Source organism: Penicillium psychrosexuale, assembly GCF_028828465.1.
Source record: "Penicillium psychrosexuale strain IBT 29551 chromosome Unknown utg000004l, whole genome shotgun sequence".
In the NCBI taxonomy this organism is placed as follows: domain Eukaryota; kingdom Fungi; phylum Ascomycota; class Eurotiomycetes; order Eurotiales; family Aspergillaceae; genus Penicillium; species Penicillium psychrosexuale.
The window spans coordinates 7,867,508-7,890,482 of NW_026643189.1; the positions used below are offsets into that span (position 1 = coordinate 7,867,508).

Sequence of the window (22,975 nt, forward strand, 5' to 3'; positions counted from 1 at the left end):
GCTACTCCTTCGGGCATGCAATGGCTCGAACAAATGAACCGAAACGGCAAAGAACATTTCTACAATGGTGTATCCACGCCCGAGTCAAAACAGAACCAGAAAAAAAAAGAAGACATAATGAAAATAGATGGGGAGAAGCTACGCCCCATCCTCATTGCTCCGCCCGAACCGGCCTCCAAAACCGCCGAGATCGCGACGGAAGAATTTGCCAATGTTCTTCAGGTTCTCGTTGAGATTTCCGGTGGTGCTTTCTGTTGGCGTGTGCATGGGATTGGATTGCAGGCTGGAGCTGGCTAGGGAAGGGGATAAGGTGCCTGATGGGCTGGTTACGCCAGATGTAGATGTAGTTGTCCCAGTAGCCCCAGCCACACCAGGACCCATGCTCAGATTGGGGTTTCCGAAGCGGTCGACACCGTCTTTGGCAGCGGACATGATGGCAGAGCCGAGCATGGAGGCGTCAAAACGCGAGGGCATGGCCGCGGCGGCACTGCCTAGACCCAGGCCTTGGGATACGGAGCCGGTGGTGGTAGTAGATGGCCCTTGGAGAGCGGCGAGTATTGGGTTGCTCTGTTGAAGGCTGGATGCATAGCGATCTGATGCACGGTGAAGATTGAATAGCTCTACAAGGTGATTTTGATCTTGGCGGCTGCGGATGCCTTTGAGATCAAGTATTTTGCGGAAGTTGGTGTTGTTGCGGTCAGCAATGTGGATGAGGTATGCTTGCACAAGAGCTTCCGGTGGTGACGGCCGGACCTGGAGGGTTTTGAGGAGAGTTTCGATTTTGAAGAAGCTGCTGTTCACACGCTTGACAAAGCCGGCGGGCGCTGGAGCAGGGAGCAGGGATGAAAGGCCGCTTTTGAGAGTATACGAATCGAGAAGCATCTATGAATGGAGTTAGTAAAATATACAATTACATCGCAGAAGGGACATCATACCTGTTCTGCGCCAGTTTCTGAAAGCGGTCTGCATTGGAAGACGTTGCTAATGAACTGGCTCGACATGAGCTCCACCAGATGATCGGAGAAGGCACGCGCATATTGCTGCTTATGCAACAACTGTAAAATCCCAGTTGCCTTCTCCTTCGTCCGGGAGAGCATCTCGCCCATATACGAGCTCTGATCACTGACTGCCTCGATTTTAGACCAAGGTGTATTGCGCATTTCGCGCCAGGAGGGCTCGAGATCAACTTCGACTTGGCGCACAAGGCCTCGTACTGCAGCGGACGCAATGCCCATGAAAGAGTCCGCCTGGCTTTGCAGATCCACGGATTGCTTCAGGTTCTCATCCAATCTACCCCTAATCTTCTCTTCCAGTTGGGAGCAAGTCGTATAGCAGTAATCAGCAGTGTTCAAGACTGAGACGTAATCTTCTACCGACGGCACCCTAGACGGCGTGTGAAGTGTTGGTCGTTCACTTATATAATTGAGAAGGACCTCCTGGGCGTATCGGTCCAGATATTTGGCGAACACCTTGGCCAGCTCTGCTAGACTGCCACCGGTTGAAAGCTTAGCACATTGTTGCAAAGCGTGCCGATAGAAAGTGAAAAGCTCAGTCGAAGATGAAATCACAATATGCGAGTTGAACTCTTCGTCCGGTACTTTCAGAGGTTGTTGGCGGTATTTCGGTAGCAGGGCTGCGAGTTGCTTGTCTTGAGCCTCGACCCAGACACTGAGGTATGGCTCGAAGGCTTCGGAAATTGACTCTTTGAATACAGGCGGTTCGGCAGAGGCAAATGTATCAACAGATACACGCGACGAAGGGGCGAAGCGGCGCTCAAGAGAATGCTCGAAATCGAGTGTCTCTTGCAAGCACGAGAGGAGCAAATTCACATCGATCGTCTGCCCGCTGCGTACAGATCGGGATAGGATACCCTTAAAATCATCCCGTGTGCCCTCGCAGAAGACATTGGCCAATACCTCATTTACCCTCCACGAAGCCGGGAAGATAGCCGCATTCTCTTCGTCATATATTTTCAATATGCGCCGGAACCATGAATATCGGCGGGAGATGTTATCCAATGATCCAGCCTCCTCATTGTTCCGGAAGACCTGCCGGTATTCGCGGAGCTGTGTATTGCAATACCAAGTCACCAGTCGGGACCGTGCGTGCTCACCCAGAGCATCTGCGACTAGACACGACTCCGCGAGCATCGCACGCTTCGAGCCTACCTCCCCCTTGGCGAAGGCCAGCTCGAAGTCCTCACAGACCTGCTCTTGGAGGTCTCGTTGTATGTCCGCGACATTCCGACTGAGCATTGCGATTTGATCAATCGATCGGTACGACTTGAAATGGGCCATGAGCTGAATGACAGCTTGGAGTAGCTGTGCACATTCTCCATACTGTCGCGTCCGACTGAGAGCTTGGAGCTGGTCATACGCTGTAGTCAGCATTTGCAGGCGCTTAAGCGCCGTCATCGATAGTGTAAGGTTCTTCTTTGCGTTGTCTAATTGCTTGATGTCGGCTGTCATGTCGGTGATTGCCTGCTCGGTCTTCAATGCGCGCTCACGCACGTCATCGATCTTCTTGAACAGCTCCGACAGGTCGTCTTTAGCTGCCTGGATTCGTTCCACGCTACCGGCATTGGAGGTGACCTGCTCCTCCACCAGCATGCCGATGTCATCGTCCAGCTCATCTTCGCATTTGTTCAGGGCGTCGGCGATCTGAGAAACGGAGGAGAGGGTGGATGGATGGGAGAAAACGGCATTCAAGTGTTCAATCGGATCGTAGTCCACTGGATGTACTCCTATGTCAGCATATACAACAGTGAGAATGAAATGTCAATTGTTCCGCACCCGCATCCAAGGCGTCGAGGCTTGGTTCCTCGTTTGGCGACATGTGGCCGGTGGTTGTGGCAGTGATCGTCATTCCATCAGCCTACCAGAATCATCCTGCCCTTGGTCTCAACTTGCTTTTTGTGAGGCCAATGCGGAATTCGTGGGAGGGAGAAGTTGAATGGGTGATGTTGATCGCGGCCCGCATGGCTCTAGCGCGCCAGCTTGGCATCTTCCGCAACTACCGCAATCCTTACAGGGCTGGTTTGTTGGGTATTTATAGAGACAACCCTTGTGATTCTGAAGTCTACAGTTTGTTACACATATCCTGAGTGAGATATTAGAAGAGGATTCATTTGATTGGTTTTTTTGGGTTTTCATAAAAGTTCCTGGCCTAGTGGCCCATGTCCAGATTTGGAGACTATCAAACCAGTGCCATTCGCCCAAGCCATGCAAGTAAAAAAAAGTATGATCACATCAGATACATTAGCTTCCACAGAACCACTCCCGAGATAAAACTGACTAGCTAACAACAATGGAAGTGGGAGTGGACGTGGAAGATTTCAATGAAATCAGAGAACAGTGCAAGCTCACGCCGGAGCAATAAAAGCGGTGGGAGGAAGTGCGTTGGTTGCCTGTGGGAGAGTTTGGTTAGTTATCATTCCTTGGTAAATCAGGGAGCCATCCTTGGAATTAGCTTACCTTGAGCTGTTCGAAGTTCTTCCAAGCAAGCTCGACATTCCAGCCATTACCCGCGAGGGCCATCTCTGAGTATTCGAAAGTCATGCCCGACTTGCCACTCATCTGAGTGATCATCTGCTCCTGCTGGAGCTGGGTGTCGGATTTTCCAGGTCGGGGCAAACCGTATCCCTCAGGAACATTGCCACTTAAGACAGCTGCGGGGACTGCAAGGGGTGTAGGAGCCGCAGTGGGAATAGGAACGGGAGCTGCAATCTGGGGGATTTGGGAAAGTGCCTGGATCTCAGGGGACCACGCCTCGTGTCCACCGTAAGCGCGTAGGCAGAAAATCTCGCTGACAACTCTGATGCCACCGGGAGTGTTACCGGGGCCAAGAATAAAGGTTCGGTCGAAGCTGCGGATCTCAATCTTGCCACCAACGCTCTCCTCAAGTTGTCCATGCACCATGAGGGAAAGGCCACCAACGCCAGTGGGGCTCTGTCCAGTAGGGTCGGGGAGATGAGGGACTGGGTGGCATTCAATGAGCCATTGCTCTGCCTTTGCGATAAGATCAGGGTGGCGAGTGGGCGGGAGCTCATTGAAAACTTCACGGATTTTCTCAATGCCCTTGAAGGATCGTGACATCCGTGCAGAAAGATGGCTGATCTTGTCAAGATTTCGGCTCTTTCTGATGTATTCACCCCAACCTGCCGTCTCGGTTTGAGTGGCCCGGGGAGCCGTGGTGTTTACATTCAACGAGAAAGTGGACTGATCATCGTAGACACTGCTGACGAGGCTGTTACGATCGTTATCATATCCAGGGAAGAAAGCACGAACGAAATTCTCGCCGACTTGAGATTCGTCAATGAAGTGAGGAGGCAAGACGGGGATCGGTGTCTTCTTCTGAGCTGCGACTTCCTCCGGAGTTCGCACTTGGACGTTATTCAACGTTTGCAGCTTGGGATACCACTTGAGCATGGTGTCCTTGAAAGTCGGGTCGGAACTGATTTCGTTTTCAGTCAAGTCGAGGAAAACCAGGTTGCGGAACTTCCACCGCCATCCGATCATCGCCTGCGAATTTTTGATGTTGTTCTTTGAGAGGTCCAAGTGTTGGATATCGGGGAAAGACTGTGCGAGGGTTGTCACAGAGCTGATGTTGCTGAGATTGTTTTCCGCCAGACTGACACTTTCGACCGCTTCACGTCGTTCAGCTACAGTCTTGAAGCCCAGTTCCCAGACCTTCATGAGAGCAGGGAAGAATTTGGACTTGGTAGAGACGTTGTGGAAGATTCCCATGGCTTGCAGATCGGGGTCGTCCAACAGCTTCGACAAGTCAAGTAGCTTGGTAGCAGGGAAGAAGCGCTTGCCGAGGATAGTTGTCATCTTAGTCTTGGTATCGGCGGTCGAGCCAGGAACGGGGTCGGCTGCGGCCAGTTCCTGATCGAGTGCGGTGGCAGCGGTGTATTCTTCAACAGTAACATGAGCTCCGGCGAAGACATTGTTGTTGATTCGAAGCATGTGACCCGCCAGATCAGGTCGAACGAAGGCCACGAGAGTGTCACCTTCAGTGCGCGACTAATTTGAAAGTTAGAAAGGTGCGAAGGGACCTTGAAACTACGGTCACCCAAAGGGAAAGAAACCAAAAAGCCCAAAATGTGTCGATCGTCGTTTTGTAGGAGGACCGTCCTCGAAAACAAGAGGACACTGAAGCGGGGGACGTCGAGGATCGATGTTGGTGACCGCTATTGTGAACGAGGAACATACCTTTGTAATCTTTGCGCGAGGTCCGGATTTGATGAATGAGTTCATGCGTCGTTCAAGGAATGCAATGAGGCTCTCAAGGCCGCCATCACGGTTGCTTGCCGCCTTGCTTGATTTCCATCCTCGGACACTAAACTGTTCCAGATCGCCGCCCGTTTTTTTGTTGCCACTTATAACGTTTGCTTGGCCGTTGTTGCTGTAAACCGCTCTCTCAAAAAGATCCGAATCCCTGTGCTTGGTACGAGCCTGGGCCCGGTTGCTAATTCCTGTAGCTCGGCCACCTACGCCTGTGCCGGCGGCACGGCCACCCAAGGCAGATTTCTCAGCACGGGTTCTCTTTGCACGCGCACTGCCCGAATCCATATCCATGTCGCCATCCCGGTCGGTGCGAGTAGGGCCCCGCTTGCGGATTCCCCCGCGATCATTGCCGCCGCGGCGGGACTTCATGCTCTTCATCGTGGTTGGAGGAGATATTTGAGAGGTTGGTGGGGTATCGGAGACTGTTGCAAAGGGAGGAAAGTTGAAAGAAATGTGAAACGATCAAGGTGAAGCGAGCAGCGCGCTATGCGCCTCAGATCAGGCAGAAAGAAGTAGTTCGCATGTGAGGAAATCGCAATGGAGATGTGACTTGGGAAGGTGGGAGGTAAAGAAAAAGTAAACTGAAAAGACTGGAGAAGAGGGGGGCTGCAGATTATGTAGTGCAGCTGCAGGACAATAAGAAAGTGAAAGTGAATGGCCAAAGAACAATAGGACCGTGAATAAGTAAAGTGAGTTCAAAGAAAAAGTGACGATTGGCACGTGATGAGGCGGCATTGTCAGTTACTAGGCCTAATTAGGAGATGACTCATCTCCTTGTTCTAGGATGACCAATCACATGCTGTCGTCTGTCCTCACGCTCCTCATACATCCATCGGCCCTGCAAGTATGCCTGGCCACTTGAGCTTCAAATTGGCCTTGCTCTTGTCTCTATTGTCAGGTGCTTGGAATACTCAATCGCATTGAGTTTGAATTGACTCATCGGACTCTATTGTTGGTATGGGTGCCTTCCCTATTTCCTTTACTCTGTTGTGTTTGTTTGGTGGTCTCCCTCACTAATAGAGCTTGCGCGTCCAATGACCACCTAGCTGACCTATTCGCGTTATCTGTCTTACAGACATTTGACATACAGCCGCTGTCCACAAACCCTTGCCTGGCCTTTGCGCTTCACCTTATGGTCGTCGATTGACCAGCGAGATGTCCGCAAAGTCGCGATTCACGAGGCTAGACGCCTTCGCCAAGACCGTTGAAGATGCTCGTATTCGCACGAACTCCGGAGGTGTCATTACAATTGCTTCGTTATTGATTGTTATGTGGCTGGTATGGGGTGAATGGGCCGACTACCGGAGAGTTGTGGTGCTACCGGAGCTTGTTGTCGATAAATCGCGAGGTATGAATAGAGTTTGGGCTCGATCGGACCCACGATGGACCTGCAGGAGATAAAATGCATAGGGCAAGGTCGGGCAAGGTAGCTAACGATACAATTTTGCTGCGCAGGAGAGCGAATGGAGATTCACTTGAACATGACCTTCCCTCGGCTGCCATGTGAGCTGTTAACTTTGGACGTAATGGATGTCTCTGGTGAGCAGCAGGTCGGCGTTGCCCATGGCGTGAGCAAAGTCCGCCTAAGCCCACGCGATGAAGGCGGCAAAGTGATTGATGTCCAGGCTTTGGACCTGTAAGTGCCAGTCCTTCCACCCCGAAATCCTTCACACCGCGATCGCAAACTCATTATCTTCCTTCCCCAGACACTCTCCATCAGACGCCGCGAAGCATCTGGCTCCAGACTATTGCGGTGAATGCGGTGGAGCAACACCTCCTCCAACTGTTATCAAACCGGGATGCTGTACTACTTGTGAGGAAGTGCGTGAAGCCTACGCCGAGAAGCAATGGGCCTTTGGCGATGGCAGCAACATCGAGCAATGCAAGCGCGAAGGATATGCCGAGAAACTCGCCGAGCAGCGCCGTGAGGGATGTCGGATTGAGGGTGTGCTGAAGGTCAACAAGGTTGTGGGCAACTTCCACATTGCACCAGGCCGCAGCTTCACCACTGGCAACATGCATGTCCACGATCTGGACGCCTACATCGCGCCTAACGCGGGCCCGGTGGACCAGCACACAATGTCCCACTTCGTCCACGAGCTTCGCTTCGGGCCCAAGCTCCCCGCCGAGCTCGCAGGCCGCTGGGGGTGGACTGACCACCACAACACCAACCCACTCGACGATACCAAGCAGGAGACCGACGAACCCGCCTACAACTTCATGTACTTTGTCAAGGTTGTCTCGACGTCCTACTTACCTCTAGGCTGGGATCCTCAGTTCTCGACTGCCATACATAACGCCTACGACAGTGCGCCTCTTGGCTCCCACGGCCTCGCATACGGTACTCAGGGTAGTATCGAGGCTCACCAGTACTCGGTAACCTCGCACAAGCGTCCTCTTTCCGGTGGCAATGATGCTGCGGAGGGCCACAAGGAGCGCGTGCATGCCGGTGGCGGTATTCCAGGCGTCTTCTTCAACTACGATATCTCTCCTATGAAGGTTGTCAACCGTGAGGCTCGCCCGAAGACTTTCACTAACTTCCTTACTGGTGTCTGTGCTATCATTGGTGGTACTCTAACTGTCGCTGCTGCTTTGGACCGCGGTCTGTATGAAGGTGCTATGCGCGTCAAGAAGCTGCATTCGAGCTAGATGTCAATATCTAGTCAGAGATAATATAGAATTTACGAAACATCTCTTTTCATGGGATTATATATCCTAGCATGAGCTAGATACTTTTCCTAGTGGAAAGGGAGTTGAAGCATCGTGGAAGCGAGGGAAGCTGGCACTTGTGGCGTTCTTGAGATACCTTTATAACTGTTTTGCCATTGCACTATTTTGGGCTAAGAGTAACTACTCATCTACCAATAACGAATGTAATTGAGAAGTACATTTTTTGCAATTCGCAACTACATACAACATAGAGGCAGCATGCATTGTTTGTATACTAGCACGTGACGTGGCCCACTTTCCTCTTTCGGAAGTATATAAATTCCCCATGTTCCTGGCATGGGAACGCTCTCTCTTTCATGACGCCATTGCGGATTTGCTGTTCCATTCTAGATTTCTAGAAGAAGCAGAACTGACTTGTTGATAGTACATCTCAAAGCTACAATGTAAGAGTAGGACTCACGAAATAATACATCTATCCAATATGTGCATCTAACAACTATACAACTATACAAAGGGTGAGTATCATACAGCAACCACAAGCAAATTATGCCCCAACCGAAGCCCTAGCTCGACTAGCCCTCCTACTCTCAGTATTCCTCTCCCGATCAGCAGCAAGCTGCTGCGCGAATTTACTCTTAGCCCTAATATCCGGACCCTTCCAGTAGAACACATAAATCGGAATTAAGACCAAGAACCCCACACAGCCCAGCAGCGTACTCGCCCACTGGAGATGATACCTTTTCCCAATATTTTGGTACATGGGCGTGGAGTACATGGTCGCGATACCAGCTAGGAAGTCTCGCGCAAAGCCATTACCTCCGGTTGCAGACGCAGAGTACGGCCCATACGCCGCAACCATGTAGTCTATCGTCGCCATGTAGATTGCATAGTTTGCCATTGCGATCAGACAGGCGAAGATGCACGGCGCGATCCATGGGATTCGTGGGCCGGTTGATGTCCAGGCGAAGCCGAGGAGGCCGATTGGTTCGAGGGGTGCAATGAAGAGGAGAAGGAGGAGACGGCGCTCGGCGAGGCGGCTTGCTGTGCCGTATTGGCGTCGTGTTTGGATTTGCCGGTGAATGTCGGGCAGATAAATTACGTATGCTATTATGTAGCCGATTAGGATTGAGGCAAAGGTTATACCGATGGCTAGAACGCTGAATGACCATTGTGCGAAGACTAATGCGAAGGACTCGGTGAAGACGAAGATTAAGGCGTCGGAGAAACCCGACAGCAGGGAGAGGAAAAGGACGATTGGCTCGCGGACGAACATCTCGAATGGCCGGATCCAGATCCGTAGTACGTCGTGATAGTCTAGGCGTGGGGTTTTCAGTTCGTTCGGGCCCCAGATATCCTCTCCGTTCTTACGACGCCGTTTCGCTTCACGGTCGATTAGGATTGTCGTGCGTGTTTCCGGCACGATGAAGAAGTGGAGGATCTGGGTCACACCTCCGACGATCAATTGGATCCAGAATACCCAGTGCCATGTGAGCCATTGGCCGATCATACCGCCGAAGAAGGGTCCGACGGTTGACCCGCCTACGGATGAGAGAACAACAAAGGCTACCGCGTAGCCTTGATCGTCGGCTTCCCACATATCCGCCGTCATGCCGAGGGTGACTGAGCCTCCGGCAGAACTAAGACCGCCGAGGACACGGCATACGACAATTGTGCCATAGTTTGGTGCGAGGGCGCATGGAATTTGCCAAATGTTCACAAAAAGGAGTGAGAGCTGCATGATGGGCCAGCGGCCGAATTCCTCGCTCCATGGTGCCCACAGCTCACATCCGGATGCATATGCAACCAGAAACACACACTGCCCGACTCGCGCGGCTTGTTCGCTGATATGGAATTCTTCGGTCAGGCCGGGGACGGCGTTAGAGTAGACGCCTGTGTTGAAGTTCATGGACATTTGAACCGCGAAGATAACGGAGAGAATCATCCATTTCTTCCATGTTGGGAAGCAGAAGCCGAGCTTTTCGTAGCAGTCATCTTCTGTTAGCTCGGGCTTGCCGCCGGTACGCAGCTTAGGTTTGTCTTCTTGGCTTGCTGTATCGGAGTCGGAGGCATATTCAGCGTGGGTATCGGCACCCCGTCCTGCTTCGGTCTTAATTGCTTGTGGGCTGGCTTCATCCTTGAAGCTCGACGCTTCGGGATTTTCGGGGACTGAAGGGTCCATTCGGGCAGTTGATTAAGTCTATTGTATAGATATTGGGTCCACAACGGTACATAGAGAATGAATAAACAAATGGCTTATTCTATGCATGCAAATTGCACAGCAGATGATATCAGGGTGGCTATTAACATGTAAAGAAGTGGCGGACACTGCCCTCATATACCTTGGATGGCGACCTGGACGTTCGACACTATCACTAGGATTTGTGTACTTCTATATACAAGCAAGGTCAGGTATCCAATTAAATCCAACCATCTCTAGATTAAATCCACTATAAACCGGGGAAAACCTGTTCCCCAGTATTCCAATGTTCTCCATTACGTCATTAGAGCCCTGGGGGTTACGTCAAATGTCAGTCTCTAACTATGTTCAGTCATATGTTTCTTCATGTTCAATTCATAGATAAGACGGAGGGTTAGGTGGAGAAGTGCTGTCATAAGGTTTTCTCCGGGTTAAATAGTCCCATTGGATTCACCGAAATTATCCCTATTGCAGTGGGGGTTTCCAGAGCAGGATGACTAAGCGGCCATGTGATATAAAAGCACTCCCGAGGCATAGATAGCAACGCAGACACCTTTCCACTTCCATTCTCAGTAGTCACCCCATGGTGTTCTCCTCTCTAGCACCCTACTACTCCCAGTGACGATTCTGCTCTCACACCTGTTTCGCAGGCAGGGCTGTCGGTGCCCCTATATAAACTGTGAATGTATAAATCATTTATCCCTGGCAAGAACGGTTGATAGCACGACAAGAAGTGTATTATAGAAAAATATATTCTCTACACCCATTGTACCCGATTATCATTCAAGGGACTATAGATATTCAAGGTTACGTCACACCAGACTATGTTGTAGCGCAGACCAGCATAGCGTAAACCAATTAAGGACGCTCAGTGATGTTTCTATATCAAAATAATTGTCATCATACAATGTACTCCGTAGATACAGTCTACTTGATCCTGATTGGCAACAGGGTTCCCCTGATCAGTCCGGTTTCGCGCTCGCCTTCCGGGCCTACCACCTATCATTGTATGAACTGAACTGTGTGTGTGGAGCGTGGAATTGATATGGCGAACTAATAGGATGTAGAAGGATGTCGTAGCTTACAAGCCTTACTAAAATTCTGTATATGTAGCATGTTCTGCATTGGTAGCGAGGTTTGAAGAGAAACATGATTGGAGTACTAGATATTCCGGTTGTAAAGTGCCATCCTGCTTGATTGAGTTCGGAAAATATGCTTTACAGCGTAAGGTCTTTTCTTTCCCATCTTCTATCATTTGAATGCAACTAACGTTTACGATATATGTACATACCTCTTACTACTACAAAATGCTTACTTCAGAGAACAATAGAAAGAATGCAGATATGGAAAGGACAAATAGTATTGGGTATGGTATCCATGATCAATCTATACGGCGTACATACAGGCCACATATTTCCACGAGTCTGATCTACATGCTGGAACAAAACATGTGAATAAAAAGTAAAAGCAAGGACCCCGATAATGATAAGTAAGCAAGCGATTCGCATGAAAAATCAGGGACGATCCCACCACGCCCATCTGGAACTCCGATTGGATGCGTGATGCAAAGAAGCAATGAGAGATAAAGAAAAGATAATGAGTGATGTTAGAGGGTGAAAAGAGAAGGACTGCGTGAAAGATGAACGCGTTGGAAGCCAGGTGCAAAGGTTGATATGTATGCAGGAATGGCGATTTGAACAGAATAGAAATTGATGCTGCTAATAAGATGCAGGGAATAAGTTGTTGAAAAAATCGAAAGGAAAGTCGAGGTAGTGACAAAATGATGGGTCAGACCCGAGGGAAGGAACCGGTCTACTGAGCATGGCTGTAGTACCTCGGTTCTTGACCATACTGGTCTTGTTGATAGCTAGGCGGTGTTTGAGGAGCCAGCTGTCCGTACCAGGACGATCGACGGGGTTCGTCGGGGCGGATCGTCTGGTTTAGAGCATCCCATGTGTGGCTGGCAACCGGAATGTTGTACATGGACTCGTGGCGACCATGTTGAGATGGATACACAGAGCCAGCCTGTTGGGTCTGCATCTGTTGAGGTGAGAACGGCGGCGAGAACGGCGGCGCGAACTGCTGAGGCGCGTACTGCTGCTGCTGCATCATGTGTTGCTGACGGTGGGCAATGGCCTGTTGAACCGCCTGGTTCGACATTCCCTCCCTTATTTCACGCTTCTCGCGCTCCCGAGCATCGATGTGCGAGACAAGGCCCATGGGGCTTACTGGCGCCTGTGGTTTTCGGTTGTCATTTGACATATTGAAGAATGAAGAGCCAGTCATGCGGGCAACGTGCTCCTGTTCACGAGCGGAAAGATTGATTGAAGCATCGTTGTAATTGAGGATACCCTGGGCACCACGAGACGAAGGTCGATAGTTTGGATCCCGCTGAGGGCTCATGGGCGAATTGGAACGGACATTATGTGTCCAGTCGCCAGATACCGGGCGTTGTACTGACATGGGATTAGAAGGGGTGCGATTGTGGACCTGCACCGGAGGACTGGGTGCCGCCCGTTGCTGCACGTACTGCTCCGGGGTTAGACCTCCACCTGGAGTGACAGGGCGAGAAGCCATTCCAGGCTGCCACAGCATGCTGCGTCGATATTCTTCGCGACTGGAAGGCCGCGCATTAGCCTGATCGATTGCTTGAGTCGGAACCGCAATTTTGGTCCCCGACGAATCATTACGTTGATGCATTGTTCTTTTCAGGGTATCTGATGTGGTTGGGCGCCCAGTAGTAGGCATATATGTCATAGTTGGGCCGAAGTCAACACTGGGAATATCCGGATTCGAGGTCGGGGGCTTATCCATAGTATAATGAGCATCGCCAATGACATAATCTTTGACTGCTGGGACTCCCACAGTTTTCATGACACCCATTCTAGGTTTGGTGGATGCGACGGATTTCTTGCTGTAGACAGAACCGTGTGTGCTAGCATAGTCAGGCGAGACTGTCGATGCATCATCGTAAATGCTGTCGTCCTCGTTTCCGTTTCTATTTCCAACAGATGACGCTGGGGATGGAAGATGAGGCGCAATTTTATTCAGCGCATCTTCATCAAGGGTATGGCGAAGATCATCATAACTCGGTTCGTCTGGTGACTCTGGCTCTGGCCCGAAAATCTGTTGCTGAGGGAGTGGCTTGCGTCGCACAGATTTGTTGGCATCAATGTGCATCCGTTGAGGAGAGTACTGCTGGGGAGAAGGCCGATGTGGGCTGCCAGTACTAGGTGTGATCGGGCGATGCTCAGGAACTGAGGGAGGTCGAACCGGAAGTGCAAGACTGATATCCTCATCACTCGATGAAGTTGCAACAGAGTTTGCGGACACAATTGGTCCAGGCTTATAGACACCGTTGGAGGCCCTATCCTGGGGCTGGTGGGTTTTCCATGCAGCAGTGGCGGCTGCCGCGCTCATTCCCATAGTTCCGACCGATGTGAGTTGGGAAAGTGTTGCGTGAGACATCCGGTTGTTTGCCAACCTCTGCTCCGAAGAAGCCTCTGGCCGGTTAGTGGGCATCTCTCTGGGTCCATGGGAAAATGGGGGTGGGTTTTCAACAGGAGCCGGTGGGGTTCGTGGGGGGAGCTGTTCTTCGACTGGCGGGCCTCGGAGGTGGTCGATATTTGGTTCGCTTCCGGAACTGGTGCTCTCAGCGATAGGATCGAACGCTGGAACACCACGGTGCATCAGATCTTGAGCAGAAGAGTGAGGTGAGCTCTCGATTAAAGATTCATGGCCTAGCCGAGAGCCAGTATTGAAGCCTGTGTTATCAGAAACCGGGCGGCCATACACAGTGGGTAAGTCCTCGTTTTGAGGGACTTCATGAATGATAGCCTCGGTGGAGTGGTTGAACCCAGGCTTGTGGTCGAGACCAGCATACTGGCGGCGAGTGGAGTCCACAGGGACATCACTGTGTCGGCCAGGCATCGAGCGATAGCGAGGTCTCACGCTGTTGACACTATTGGTTCTGCTCCTGCCAGACGAAATTCGACGCTGTGTTGCCTCTTTGAGCTGTTTTCTCCACTGAGCTTCGCTCCATTCTTGGCTTCCCGGGGTTTGAAGAAGGTTGGCAATGTCCAGCACATCAAGATAGCCGTATCGTCGCTCCTTAGGGAAGGCAAACATGATGCTCTTGATGTGATTAGTGTCTGCCACCAGGCGAGTAGGACGGCCATAGAGATTGAAAGTGTCGAACGTCGGGAAAAGGAAGCGCAGCATCATCTCAAATCCAGAAACCGCAGGATGTGGCTCAGGCATGATAAAAACAAGTCCCTCCGAAGAAGAATCAGGCGAATGTGTGGTAATCCGTCCTTCCAACTTCACCAGGGTCGATGCATCAATTATAGCCGTAGATTGTGGATAAACCGCATATGCCGAGTAAACCTGAGTAACCGTTGCAATGGGAGTCACCTTTTTAGTTTTCTTCGTCTCGTAGAACTTGATGTTGCCGGTAACTGGCATTGACAAGCGGTCATATGCCGATTTTTTCATGATTTTCCGTGCTTTGTGGAGCTCTTTTTCATCTGGCGGGCAGATCACAAACCAGCACCTCCTCCACGGGGTTCCTGCTCCAAATCGTACACGCGCCCAATCCTCGTACTTGAATTTGGTGGGTGCCAAGATGGAGTTGATTCCGTTGAGTGTTCTACCTTTCGCTGCAATCAAAGAACCGGTGTAAGCTTCGTACAAGGATGTGTGCTCGAACATGGAGAGACGAATCGCCGCAGTCCATTGGGTCAATGAGTTGAAAGAATTGAAATGCAAGAGGTATCGATTTTGGCCAGCGGAAGAAAGGCTGAGTACGTTCTTCAATGGTTCTATAGCTCCATTTTGAATCGGAAGAGTCTCAATCTGCGAGTAACTGATTAGTTCATGTCTGATGACTCTGGCAAGTAAGGCTTACCATCTTGAGAGACGCATCGGCCAAATTGATAAAGGTAGCCGGAACTTCTTCTCCACCTGCTGCGTCCAGCGCAGCGCCATCCCATAGTGAAAGAACAGTTCCGACCAGCTGTGCGTAGCATTCCACCCATTGTCGATCACCAGAAGGCCGTCCATCTGCCACGTGTTAGCCCTTGCCCCGCAATGCACCGAGGCCAGTGATCGCTTACGAGAATCCAGATCATTCAATTTTAAAAAGTATCCTTCATGATATAGCTTATTCGTGTGGATATTGAGGAACGAAAAGATTGGCGACAGCTCCGGTGGGGTATCGCCCGTCTGATGCATGAGAGGCGGGTTCCGTGAGAAGATCATGGATGCCGGTCGCGACGCATTTCCGCCTCTTGGTCCTGAGCTCACAGGGGATGCTTCGGGAGGAGGGGATGGTGTATCGGGAGGGGTCTGCCACTGGGGTGGTGTATCGGACGGAGTTACGTTGGCCACGTTGGCCACCGGCGTAACGTTGCTCGACAATTTTTTGCTCTCTTTCCCAGAAGCATTATTCTTTGAACCCCCAAAACTGAATAGAAACGAGCGGACTAGTTCCACGCAAGGGAGAGTCAATAACGGGCTCTAGTGCCATTCCCGGCATACCCGGAGAGGATCGACTTACCACGCGAACGACCCATGACGTCGGAACGTGAAGTGCGGACAAGAAACTCAGTAGTCTTTTGAGTATTACCCCTCACCGAGTTAGACTGTGAAACGCCTTGCAGGTAAGGAGAGAGACTGGGGCGTGGTGGGATTTAAAAGGAAACTGTCCGAGGCAGGTCGATTGCGCTGAACGAGAGACTGTGAAATAGCGACTGCGCCTAGACCGAATTCGGCGACGAAGAGATCAATCCATAGAATCCACACAAGGGTGAACCTGGAAGAATAAGAATGAAAAAAAAACGAGTGGTTGGGTTGGAGTTTAGGGAAATCGAGCTTCTTTGCCAAGGAAGATGACGTTACAAGCCGAATACGTCTTTGCTAATCACCGGGATTAACGGGTCCTTTTTTTTAAAATTTCCAACAAAAGAGAGAGGTGGAGGAATGGAATATGGAATAATAGGGAGGTTTGAAGAGAAGAGATAGAGAGAGAAGACCAAGAACTACTGTGGATCAGTTGGGGCAAGTCCCGGAGGCGAAGAGAAGACCTTCCAACATTTCCACGCTACACCAATGATATACTTATTGTCTCGTGCGACACTTGAAAAACTGAAGCCAAGCCAATATCTGCTTTGTTTTGTTTTTCTTTCTCTTTGCATTGAGACCTTGAACAAAGGTTTTTCATTGGCGTTATCCCCTTGGATCATCGGTGGAGAGACAAGCCGACTATAAGTAGACTAGTTTGCATGGATAAATATAGGATGTCTTATGTTAGAACTACGGAGCACAGAGTACAGAGGACTAGTTTAAGGCAACTATGTTATTATTCTCCTGAGTTATACAACATATGTCTAAATAGCATCTCCTTTTCCAATTCCCCCCTTAATTCTACAAGACTTCCCATCGTGGCCAAGGCTGGCATCCGCGCTACTGGCTCTCAACGGAAGTGAACTTGGCTTGGCAAATTCTGCCCATTGACCCTCACACGTTGCCTTCCTTGCCTTTCCTATGGGTCCGCATGAACACGCTATGCCTTTTCACCGACCATTTAATTCCATGCTCAACTACAGTACATAATTAGCTAACAATCATTTCTATTTACTCCGAGACCTCCTGCATTAGATCCACAATCTTTGCTCGGATAAACTTGGAACTTAATTAACTAGTTTGTACGGAGTACATGTGGTGTATATAATACGTACTCGGTACAATGTCTTATACTAGTCGCAGTCTTGGCATAGATCAAATCCAAGATTTTCTGACCTGCAGCATAGGATCAGCATGGCCCCCATGGAGATCCGACCAACGCGTCATAGGTACTTTAAAAAATGCAGATCCGCCATGTGGCAGGGATCTAGAGGTACGATTCTTTTTCATCTGGACCCCGCTCTATACAACAACCTTGAACGTGTCTGTGGGGTTCCACGGTTAATAATGCCCGTTGGGGAAATAAGGTTATTTCAAGGTTATTGACACTTTTCCTTTTTCGTATTGATAATCGGAGGCTCTCTATAAAAATCCGAGCATTAATTTGTCGGTCGAGGACTAAACCCATATAAAAATCCTAAACTCACTCGGAAATTCATTGCTCTGGCGGGCGCCATCATACCTTCCGAGAATCTCACGACATTTGTTGGCAAAGGCACGTACTTGATCGGCATGATGGGAGGTATAATCAAATCGACTGGGACGCGCATCAGGACCGGAGTGAATGCCAAATCCATTCTTCTCAATGGCCTAGTTGACCCTGATAGCGTCGTCTCTCATATCTACATGGATTTCCTACCACGGGCACTTGAACAAGGCCAATTTGTGCCAGCTCCTCCCCCGCATGTTGTGGGCAAAGGGCTAGATAAGATCCAAGAGGCTCTCCATCTTCAGAGAAAGGGTGTTTCGAAAAAGAAACTTGTCGTAATGCTTTAGCTTAGTGACAAAGGATACCCAGTTTGCAGGATAAAGTTGAGTTAAAGCAGTACAGGATCAATTATATATTTATGCAATATTACATACAATAGTAACTTTTCATGCTATAAAACCAAACCTTCTCACTTAGGTATGTCTTGTTGGTCAAATAAACATGCAAGTGCACAAGAACGAAAGAGACGCCACCGAGGAAGATAGCCTGATGGTCTCCATACCTAGGTGTGAATGCGGATCCCGTTATTATCTTTTCGCATCCAACAACTTATCGACAGTGAAGCATGTGACTGAAAAGTAGTATTAAATGTTATCTAAACTGTCCGGACAAGAATTCAGCCTGAAAAAAGAAATTCTCTCTAAAAAACAATGGAACAACCAGTTGACCACCTCGTCGGTAGACATGCCGAAAGGATATTGAAGAAGCATGAATATACCTCTTTTGCTGACCAATGACCCTAATTTCCTCCAATCACTGCCAAATCTTTACCACCTCCACTAGGAGACTTTTCAGTAATGAGCTGAAGCTTCACCTTCCTGATATCCTTCCATCCAAGTCCCGGAGAAAAAACTAACACGGCGACGCTGACAGCAATACCGAGATACATGACTTTGTCGATGCTTTTGGCGTAGGCTGCGAGCACAGCGGCCAGCTCGGAGCCAGACACCAGGCCACGGATGGAGCGGACTCCAGTATTGATAATGGCGTCTGGAGAAGCGCTAATCTGTGCAGCGCGTTTTTGAAACTCTGAACGAAGGCTATTGCTAAGGATAGCGTTCGCAGTGATCAGAGAGATGGCTGCACCTATATTCTGCGAGAAGATGATAATGGCCATAGCAAGGGGAATCTGCTCTGGAGCCACGAGGCTTTGTATAGCGATATAGGGCTAAATTGAAGGTACGGATTAGCATAGGGTTATAATTCGTCAACCTCAGAAGAATCGGACTTACGGCCGCAGTCGTGCAACCGCTTCCAACACCGTAAAGAATTTGGTACCCAACCCATTTTGCAACTGAAGTGGTAGCACCTAATGTCGACAAGAGTCCATAGCCAATAGATGATATCACACCCCCTGCAAGAAGAAATGGGAGATAGTAGCCCAAAACGGAAACTTTCTAGTATTAGCGATGATTAGTAGACAAAATTACAACTAGAATCACTTACTCAGGGTGCCTGAGACCATAGTGAATAGAACGATACCGAGGGTGATTGGGAGCATGTGAACACCGCTCATTAGGGGCGTGTCATCGTGAATTGCCTGGAAATAGATTGCAATGTAGAAATTAGCAACAAGAACACTAGACAAGCTAAAGAACATTGTCAGTGCAGCCGACCAAATAACTCGGTGTTTAAGCATAGCAAGTGGCACCATAGCATTGTCCCCTTGGTTCCACTCCCAGATAAGGAAGACAATAAAGGTAGCGCCAGCACCGATCAACAAGCCTATCACAACCGAGCTATCCCAGGCATAATCGTTACTGCCAAACTGAAGCCCTAAGAGGAACATAACGACGGCCGGGCAAATAAGCATGGATCCTGGGAGATCTAGAGATTTGATGGCAGAGCTAAGAATCTGCAGTGGTGGATCCTTAGGCTTCGGCTCGGGCACTGTGTTAAAGAGAAGAAACCCGCCGACAATAACACCCAAAGGGAGGTTAATGTAAAAGCCTAGTATAAGAAATTTCAGCCTTCTAGAAATCTCCCCAAGAAGTGGAATGACATACACCACCGCCAGGATATATGCGTGGTAAAAGCGCCTCCAATAATAGGCCCCGTTGCAAGGCCCACCTGGCCCATACCCATGTTGAGTCCCATAAAAAGCGCCTGTTTTTGTGTTGGGAGGACGGCGGAGATGGTTGTTACTGCACCGTTGGCCACACCAGCAGACCCCACACCCGCGATAACACGGCCGATGATGAACATGGCCGAAGAATGCGCCGCTCCGCATACAGCAGATCCGACTTCGAAGATGACGAAGAAGACAAGAAAGGTCCACTATATGATGATCTTGTCAGAGTTTACTTTCGTGGTCACGATGCTTGAACCAAGGCATACCTTGATGGAAAATCGGCTGTAAATCTTGCCGCTCAAGGGCTGAAAATGCTGCACTCCCAAGCTGGTAGGCGCCGCCATACCTAGATAGATATCTATCAGCATCTCGGAAAAAAGCGACAAAAGACCAGCAGTTGTGGCCTAGACAAGTAAATGGATATTTATTTACCAACCGACGTCCATCAGTGAGTCAAACTGAGAAGTAATGGCTGGAGTGGCCGTGGAAATGACAGCAAGATCAAGGAAGAAGAGGAAATAGGCCAGAGTAACTGATGTCAGGATAAGAGTGACCGCCAGACCCGAAGGATATTGGCGCTTGAGCTCTGTATCATTGATGGAAGCACTCATCTCGGCGCCATCTTGCTTTTCCAAATTGGAAGATTTCGTCTCGGCCATTGCAAGAGAGGATGTCCGGTCAAGTGCTGCGAGTGAAGGATTTGTTGGTATTGATACTGTGATGACTACCGAATCGTGATAGATATATAGTATAGTTTATATTTCTTTTATTCGACTGTTGATTATAAATACACAGCACTCATAACTATCCCAGATTCAGCCCCTTGAGTGTAGAAGCGGACTTTGCCTCCGAAATCCATAATCGATTAGGGCCTTCTTTTACTGCATCCACGGCGGATTTGGACCGGAGTGTAGGAGTCTGCTTTCAAAATCCGAAGCTTATCTCCTTCCGAGCCGGACATTCAGAGTACATACATGATACTACATCCATATGTACCTACAACATAGGTATGTTGTACAAATTAATAGAGAGCTATACCCGAAGTGGATTAGAAGTGGGTCCGAGTTCCACGGCGGGAGCTAATGAAACGAACCTTGGAAGGTTGTTTGATGCGATATCCCAGGTTGTTTCGCTTTCACTCGTTCAATGAAGTACTATAATGACATAAACTATAATCAGGAATTTTAGTGCGCTGACCGAGCTAGAATATTACGATAAAATCAAGAGACACAAGACTGGCAAACAGACACTCTCCCTGGATCCCGCAAAGGAACACTGTACTGGGATCGATGGCCCCCATAGAAGAGCAATATAACAAAGAAGCCCTGGCCGCAAAGCAATCCATCCATCATTGCAGTATTTGGTAGTTCAAGATATCCCACGCAGCCAAGCTAAATCCACCATCTTACGCGATATCTTCAACCATTGGCAACGAAATTGTTCTGGGAGGGAAAGGTCCACGTAGGAATAAGCCAGTCATAACAAGACGAGGGTACCCCTGATCTCTAGGCCTGATGCTACGGTGTCTAAAAGGCTACATAGATGATCAGTGTTAAAATTGGAATTCATTTTGAAGCCGCTCCTTGAATTGAATATGTCAAGTCAAAATATTGAATCAACACGCTGTCGCGAAATAGGAACTTTGAAGAAAAGTCCATGGATATGCATCAAAACGCTAGATAATCATAACATCGTACAAATGCCCTTCATCATTGTTCCATCGTATGGTAAGCACAAACAGTGTCAACCAGTGCCATTTGATTACGACTGGGCATTGAAGAATGAATGTGCTGTCCTTGCTGGAGAATCATCTGCCATCAAATAATCAGAATCCAACCCCGGCTGGCTAGGGAGATAGGAGGAATCGTTCGACTGTGAGCCGAAAGCAACATCCGAAGAGTGATCTCCTGCCGCATATGATTGTTGGCAGTAGGACCGACCATCCTGATCATATCCAAGACCATACATACCCAGCGAGTTGACTCCAGAGCTGGTTTCATCTGTAAGCAATGCGCGCTGCATGAAGAGGTTCTGGACCTCATCTTCGGTGCAGCTGTGTTTGGTGGTCATGTGGACCCACAAATCGTAGTTGCGATGGAAACGATGTGGGCACGAGCCGGGGTAAAAGCAAGCGATCTGTCGACCTGTTTCCTCGGCGTAGCCTTGGCCCGTGAGGGCAGAAAGAGTGGAAACTGAATCCTGCCCCGGCTTTTTGCTCGTCTTTTTCGCTTGGCGCCGTTTCCTGGCATTCGGGAGACCCAAGTGTGAAGTGCGGATGTGGTCTTCGAGTGTCAGCTTGTTGCCATAGCGCTTGCCGCAACCGACGCCGTCCCATCCCTCCAGCTTGTTGGAGTTTGAAAGATCCGTTTCGCCGCAGACAAACCGCTTTTCGCCTTGGTGTACTGTGCGAATATGGACGGTCAAGTTGCCTTGCTTGGTGAAGCTACGCCCGCATCCAGGGACGGTGCAGTGGAAGATCTTTCGTTCTTCAAGAGTGACATTGCCATGGGCTATCTCAAGGTGGCGCCGAAGCCCCCGTGCTGTGGAACAGACCAATGGACACTCAGGGCATGAGGGAGGGTGAACAATCTGAATGTGGTTTTGTAGACTGGCATACGTGGGGAATGATACATCCTGTTTTGTATCGTCGTCGGCCATATCTAATGATTGAGCTTCCATCTTTTCGGCACATTCTGCGCAAGTGAATCGTTTCTCGGAATGGACTCTCCTCTGGTGGGTCCGTAGATTACCAGCCTTGTCAAAAGCCATGTTGCATTTTTCCTTGGTGGTTGGGTCCACGTGATCACATGGAAATGGCTTCTGGTTCAAGTGGGCAACCATGACATGTTTCTGTAGCGTCGAGTGCTTCCGGAATGTCTCGTTGCAAGGTGGATACTCCGTACAGCGGTACTTGTCATGTCCATCGTGTGTAGCAACGTGCCGGCGAAGCCGTGATCCGTTCACAAAGCTCTTCCCACAACCCCGATAGTCGCAAACGTAGTCTCGAATATCTGTATGAGCACTTTTGACATGCTGTTGAAGATGGGAAGGGCGTAAGAATGTCTTGTCGCAGTCCTCAACCTCACACTTGAAGATTCTTTCGTTATTGTGTGACCGGATATGCTCCTGGAGTCGAGCTGGACGATTGAAAGCCTTATCGCAGCCCTCAAACGGACAAGATAGGGTCTTGAGCTCGGATGGGTATACCTGTCGGGAGGAGGTGGCTGAGAATGGGGTCGCCGGAGATTCGTCCATGTCTTCGCTCATTAAGCTTGGAGTACTAGGAGCCGAATACTCTGCATCGGAGTGAGTCTCCTCATAGATCAGGTCTGTAGAATGGTCAGAAATTGGATCACTTTATTGGACGTTACCTGTGGACGTAAACTTACCGGAATTGTCAAGGACATTATCCTTCTGATGTCGTTTGAGGGTTGTGATTCCCTCCGACGAGGCCTTGCGTTTCATGGCCATCATGAGACGCCCTGAAAAGGACGATTGAGAAAGGAAAAGTATTTCAAGGCACGAGGAAGTTCGGACGTCAATGCCAAACTAATATTTTTTATTTTTGCCAGAAAGGC

The 22,975-nt window shown here is 49.6% G+C and overlaps 7 protein-coding genes across 7 annotated transcripts; 1 reads left to right on the top strand and 6 right to left on the bottom strand.

Moving 5' to 3' along the window:
* Positions 1 to 138: 138 nt before the first annotated feature.
* N7518_008848 (putative GARP complex subunit Vps53) lies at positions 139 to 2,865 on the bottom strand (the record flags this gene model as incomplete). The annotated part of the gene is made up of 3 exons (XM_057189775.1): positions 139 to 882; positions 936 to 2,731; positions 2,793 to 2,865. 3 exons carry the CDS (start codon positions 2,863 to 2,865, stop codon positions 139 to 141), a joined length of 2,613 nt encoding a protein of 870 aa, XP_057041478.1.
* Positions 2,866 to 3,361: 496 nt separating this feature from the next.
* Positions 3,362 to 5,666, bottom strand: N7518_008849 (uncharacterized protein; the record flags this gene model as incomplete). Its single annotated transcript, XM_057189776.1, has 3 exons — positions 3,362 to 3,406; positions 3,474 to 5,024; positions 5,214 to 5,666. The coding sequence occupies 3 exons, from the start codon at positions 5,664 to 5,666 to the stop codon at positions 3,362 to 3,364; spliced, it is 2,049 nt and encodes a 682-aa protein (XP_057041479.1).
* A 777-nt stretch (positions 5,667 to 6,443) lies between these two features.
* On the top strand, positions 6,444 to 7,937 carry N7518_008850 (retrograde cargo receptor ERV46; the record flags this gene model as incomplete). The annotated part of the gene is made up of 3 exons (XM_057189777.1): positions 6,444 to 6,636; positions 6,744 to 6,924; positions 6,995 to 7,937. The coding sequence occupies 3 exons, from the start codon at positions 6,444 to 6,446 to the stop codon at positions 7,935 to 7,937; spliced, it is 1,317 nt and encodes a 438-aa protein (XP_057041480.1).
* Positions 7,938 to 8,502: 565 nt separating this feature from the next.
* N7518_008851 (uncharacterized protein) lies at positions 8,503 to 10,137 on the bottom strand (the record flags this gene model as incomplete). Its single annotated transcript, XM_057189778.1, has 1 exon — positions 8,503 to 10,137. The coding sequence occupies one exon, from the start codon at positions 10,135 to 10,137 to the stop codon at positions 8,503 to 8,505; it is 1,635 nt and encodes a 544-aa protein (XP_057041481.1).
* Positions 10,138 to 11,967: 1,830 nt separating this feature from the next.
* On the bottom strand, positions 11,968 to 15,728 carry N7518_008852 (uncharacterized protein; the record flags this gene model as incomplete). The annotated part of the gene is made up of 4 exons (XM_057189779.1): positions 11,968 to 15,009; positions 15,062 to 15,216; positions 15,270 to 15,638; positions 15,713 to 15,728. The coding sequence occupies 4 exons, from the start codon at positions 15,726 to 15,728 to the stop codon at positions 11,968 to 11,970; spliced, it is 3,582 nt and encodes a 1,193-aa protein (XP_057041482.1).
* Positions 15,729 to 18,065: 2,337 nt separating this feature from the next.
* On the bottom strand, positions 18,066 to 20,056 carry mfs56 (uncharacterized protein; the record flags this gene model as incomplete). Its single annotated transcript, XM_057189780.1, has 6 exons — positions 18,066 to 18,494; positions 18,559 to 18,719; positions 18,773 to 19,276; positions 19,333 to 19,603; positions 19,664 to 19,801; positions 19,838 to 20,056. 6 exons carry the CDS (start codon positions 20,054 to 20,056, stop codon positions 18,066 to 18,068), a joined length of 1,722 nt encoding a protein of 573 aa, XP_057041483.1.
* A 1,102-nt stretch (positions 20,057 to 21,158) lies between these two features.
* N7518_008854 (C2H2-type zinc finger protein) lies at positions 21,159 to 22,871 on the bottom strand (the record flags this gene model as incomplete). Its single annotated transcript, XM_057189781.1, has 2 exons — positions 21,159 to 22,726; positions 22,787 to 22,871. 2 exons carry the CDS (start codon positions 22,869 to 22,871, stop codon positions 21,159 to 21,161), a joined length of 1,653 nt encoding a protein of 550 aa, XP_057041484.1.
* Between the last annotated feature and the right edge of the window lie 104 nt (positions 22,872 to 22,975).